At 65.7% G+C, this 4,557-nt stretch overlaps 1 protein-coding gene across 1 annotated transcript; it reads left to right on the top strand.

Moving 5' to 3' along the window:
• Nucleotides 1–70: 70 nt before the first annotated feature.
• On the top strand, nt 71–3,900 carry MNEG_14296 (hypothetical protein; the record flags this gene model as incomplete). The annotated part of the gene is made up of 11 exons (XM_014037232.1): nt 71–118; nt 387–474; nt 747–917; nt 1,198–1,237; nt 1,543–1,730; nt 2,075–2,177; nt 2,516–2,630; nt 2,981–3,036; nt 3,098–3,277; nt 3,442–3,577; nt 3,799–3,900. 11 exons carry the CDS (start codon nt 71–73, stop codon nt 3,898–3,900), a joined length of 1,227 nt encoding a protein of 408 aa, XP_013892686.1.
• Nucleotides 3,901–4,557: the final 657 nt, after the last annotated feature.

The raw sequence follows: 4,557 nt of genomic DNA, 5'->3' as shown, positions 1-4,557 counted from the left end.
ACCCTAAACCCCACCCCCAAACCCACATCCCCCAAAACACCGCATTAAGGTCCTCGACGGCCTCGACTCAATGATCGCGGCCCAGGAGCTGGCGCTGCCAGAGGACGGCGAAAAGCAGGTGTGACGTCACGATGACATCACATCACCTGGGGGCGCCGGGGTCCCTGTGACGACCCCCGCTCGCCGCCCCTCTCTTCTGCATGTTGCCCCCTTCTCATGCACACAGTGATTGCTCGACGTCCCCAATCAGCAGCAAGCCCAGGAAAATCCCAGGTGCATCTCCAGCCCAGTATACGCAACCCTTGATTGCATTGGCTGAGCATTACTGTAGTATGTGCTTTTAACGACCACCCATTACTGCATCGTCTTTCTATGCATAAACGCAGATGGCCCTCTTCCTGCGCAAGTCCCGCGCCCACCTGGCCCTCGGCCAATCCGAGGCCTTCTGCTCGGAGCTGATGCCCCTGGTGGAAGGTGAGCGGGCGCCTCTCTCCTCCCCCCCCCCGGGTTGGAACGCGAGCGGGCGGCGCGTGCTGGCGCGCGGCGCGTGCTGGCGCGCCGCGCGCCAACCCACTGACCGACAACGCCCGGACCCCACGGAACCGCATCGAATCTCCTTAAACCGGAACCCAACCGCCCTCGATGCTTGTCGCAAAACAAGCCGCTTTTGAATTAGTTCGTGATCCAGACGGACCCTAAACTCTTTGCATCAACCTGCCCCACCACATCGCTGGGCAAAACCAAAGCCGCGCTTCAAAGGGAAGAGGCCATCGCCGAGCTGGCGGCCAGCGGCGCCGCGGCGGCGGCCGGCGGCGGCGCCGCGGGAGAGGATGGGGCGGAGGGCGGCGGCGCTGCGCTGCCTCAGAAGCTGCGGCGCGCGTTGGTTCGGCTTGGGAAGGACGGCGCCAGAAGAGAGGGTGAGCGCTGTGCAATCCAGAACAAGCCGCCCGGTTTGGGTGGTTTTTTAAATAGTGGGGGGCTCAAGCGGTGGCGCTGCTGAGGCGCGGCTGTTGGGGCAGGATCGTCCCCGGCGCTCTGCGTCAGCCGGCGCCTCTGTCCGCGAGCCCCGAGCCGCCTGCGTGCAGTCACGCGCAGCTTGCTGCCGCTGCTGACGTCGTATGCAATACGACGTATGCCAAGATGCCTCGCTTTTACACACACACACACACACACACACACACACACATACACACACAGGGGCAGAGGAGGAGTCGGTGTTCAAGGGCTACAAATCCAGGTCAGCTGCTGGTTGCCTGCAATCGCTGGTACTGCCACCAGTAACGTATGCATTTCGCCCGCAATCGCCTGTCAGAGAAACTGTAGAAAATCAGGTTGGGGACGGCCTCTAGCATCACAACAGCGTTCCTGCTAACAAAGCCGGCTCCCAAATCCCTCCGCTGGAACCCTAACAGCCGCCTGCCTCCAGCTTGCAGGACACTCGTCCTTCCATAATCGCTCGAATTTCACAAAATCTAATGCATATTTTCTTTCGACACCAAAACCTAAATCCTGAACCCTATGCGATCTTCATCACAAACCCAGGAACCGCCGGAAGCATGACGTCATCGCGGCAGACCAGGCGGCGGCCGCGCTGGTCACCACCCTGCAGCGCCGCGCCGCCGCGGCCGGCGGCGGCGGCGGCGGCTGCGAGGGGGACGGCGGCGGCGGGGGCGAGGGGGAGGGTGTGCTGCCAGGCGGGGCCGACCTTTTTGAGGACGACCAGTTTTTCGGTGGGCGCCTGATTTTTCCTTGTGGGCAGGGTGCGGTGGGGTGAGGTTGGGGGTTGGCAGCTTTCACTGCATGACAGGGGCTGCTTGCATTGCGCTTGGTGCTGTCTTGTGTTTGCACGCACCGATGCGCTGTCCCTGTGAATTCGGCCCGACCAGCGCACCCGTCCCGGAAGGGTGGGAGCGGTTGGCGAGTGCAAATCACCCACAACTGCGGCCGATCTTGGCTGGGTTTTATCGGCAAGCAAGCTGCCGATCGCCCTGCAACGATCAACCACCTGAACCACCTCGACCGCCTCGACCGCCACAACTGCCATAACCGCCTCAACCGCCCCAACCGCCTGCAGACTCGTTCGTGCAGCTCTGCCGGGCCCTGGCCTCATCTGGACGCGGCCAGGCGGCGGCGGTGCTCGTCGCGCGCGCGGCCGCGATGGCAAAGGCGGCGGCCGGGTGCGGGGGTTCGACTCGCGCTTTTGAACGGCGCTCGACAGCGGTGCAGCCGGGCCTTTCGGATTTTTTTTTGTATTGTGTTTGTGTTTTGCCAGCAGGGTGGGCATGCATTCCAGGCAAGGGCACTAGCAGTTGGGTTCTGCGTTCTGTCCAGCTGCAACACATGGGGTTACAACTTGGCACCTGGCAGCGACCCCATGTCCCACCCTCCTGTATATCTTGCTTTGATTCACCAAGCACATTCGCAAAGTTGCCTGCGTTTGAGTGCACACACACACACACACACACACACACACACACACACACACACACACACACACACACACGCGTGCGCGCAGCTCCGCCGCCAAGGTCGAGTACCGCGACAGGGCCGCGGTGATGCGCGCCCTGGGCAGCAGCGGCGCCGCGCGGCGGCGGAGGGCGCAGCTGCGGCAGCTCGCGGCGGAGGTGGAGGTGGGCGGGGGCGGACTCGCCGCGCTTGGAACACTTGGTCGGTTCTTGGCAGCTGCTCGATGGGGCTCTGTATCATGTTTTGGGGTTTTGTTGAGGATTTTGTTCGGGGGATGGGGGATTACATGTCTTGAGATACCTTGGTGTGATCTTGGCTGAGCGGTCGGAGCGGCGTGAGGCGGGGGCCGATCGCGGGCCCTGCGCCGCCGACTATTCTAGCATGCACCCCCCTTCCGGCGCTGCTGCCGCACCACACGCGGCGCGCCGGACCAGCGACGAGCCCTGAAGTTGGGGCCACTCCGCCGCGCCGCTTTCAGCCGCTTGCGCCGCCCCCTCGCCCCCTCCCCGCCCAGTGCGCCACCGGGGACGCGCGCTCCTCGGCGCACCACGTCCGCTCCCTCTGCAGCAGGTGGGCAAGGGGTGGGGGCGGTCGGGGGCGGGGCTGCTGCGCCCTGTGGGCCGCGGCGTAGCGTGGGCGAGGATCGCCATGGTCCCGCTGGGCGCGGCTGCCCGCGTGCTGGGGAGCTGCAGGGGGCGGTGCAGGGGGCGGCGCGGGCCGGCGTGACCGGCGCGGGGGGCGATGCGCCGGGGGGCGTCTCGGCAGGCGTGGGGGCTGGCGGCGGCGGCGGCGGCGGCGGCGCCCGCCCGCCGTTCTGCGTCCCTCGAGGGCCCTCCTGTTGGCTCCAGTGGCGCCTGCTGGCACAGGGATCCATCACACCGACGCGGCCTCCTGCACCACCTGAAACGACATCATCGCCCTTGCACCCCTCCCTCCTCCGCCCGCGCTCGCATGTTCGAATTCTTGAACCGACAGCTGGGCGTACAGCTGGGCGGCGTGGGGCCTGTACTGCCGCGTGCTGTCGCGCCTCGGCGGCCTGCGCCGCTGGGGGCGCTTCGTGCGGGTGATGAGGGCCAAGCACCCCGACAGCCTCGCGCTCGCGGTGCTGCAGGTGGGTGAGGCATGGGGTCCAGGGTTTAGGGTGCAATTACAAAACTCAAGACCCTTGGCGTCCATGACATGGATGGAAATGGGGCCGCGCCCTCAGGGGCGCGGAGCACAGAGCACGTGCCTTTTTGCAACAGCCACGCACACACATAACGCCATTTCTGAGCGTCGGCCCCACTTCTCGTCCCCTACACAAATCAACAACTGCCAACCACCAACCGCCAGGCCCACGCCCTGGAGCAGTCGGGCGACCACTCGGAGGCCAGCGGGGAGTACGCGGTGGCGCTCAGGTGGGGGCAGGGGCGGCATGACGTCACCGTGACGTAATCGCGAGGAGCGGCTGGACGCACTTGCGATTGCGGTTTGCTCAGCGCTTCGCTAGCGGCCGGACGAGCGGAAGGCTTGGCGAGCTGCGTTCATTGAACAGAAAATAGTCACGCGGGTGCTGCGCCGGCTCCCGTGCTGAACCCGAAGCTGCCGCCGAATGATGGAATGGAATCACAATGTTCAACCTACACTCTTCTGTTGATTTGCACCTGTTTCCTGCCATCGCAAATTATCAACCCAACCACAAACCTTTAATTTCAGGTCCCTCCCCAACGAGCCGCTGCTGCTGCTCTGCCTGGGAGTCTCCCAGCTCGCCCTCGCCACCGCCGACCGCCGCGGCGGGCGCACGCGCAAGCGCAACGCCGCCGCGCTCCGGGGCCTGGCCGCGCTGCACTCCTATGCGCGGGCGCGCGGCATAACCTCGGAATCCGAGTACAACCTCGGACGCGCGGCGCACGGGCTGGGGCTGCTGCATGTGGCGGTCGCGCACTACGAGAGGGCGCTGCAGGCCGCGGACGGCGCGGCGGTGGCGGCGGCGGCGGCGGCGGCGGCAGGGGCGGGCGGCGGGGGCGCGTTATCGGGGCAAGGGGGTGGAGACACGGAAATGGGGGAGGCTTCTGAAGATGATGAGGAGGAGGCGCAGGACATGGGCGGCGC

The sequence above is a fragment of the Monoraphidium neglectum genome (assembly GCF_000611645.1).
Source record: "Monoraphidium neglectum strain SAG 48.87 unplaced genomic scaffold scaffold04386, whole genome shotgun sequence".
Taxonomy (NCBI): domain Eukaryota; kingdom Viridiplantae; phylum Chlorophyta; class Chlorophyceae; order Sphaeropleales; family Selenastraceae; genus Monoraphidium; species Monoraphidium neglectum.
This window is presented reverse-complemented; position numbering and strand designations above follow the sequence as displayed.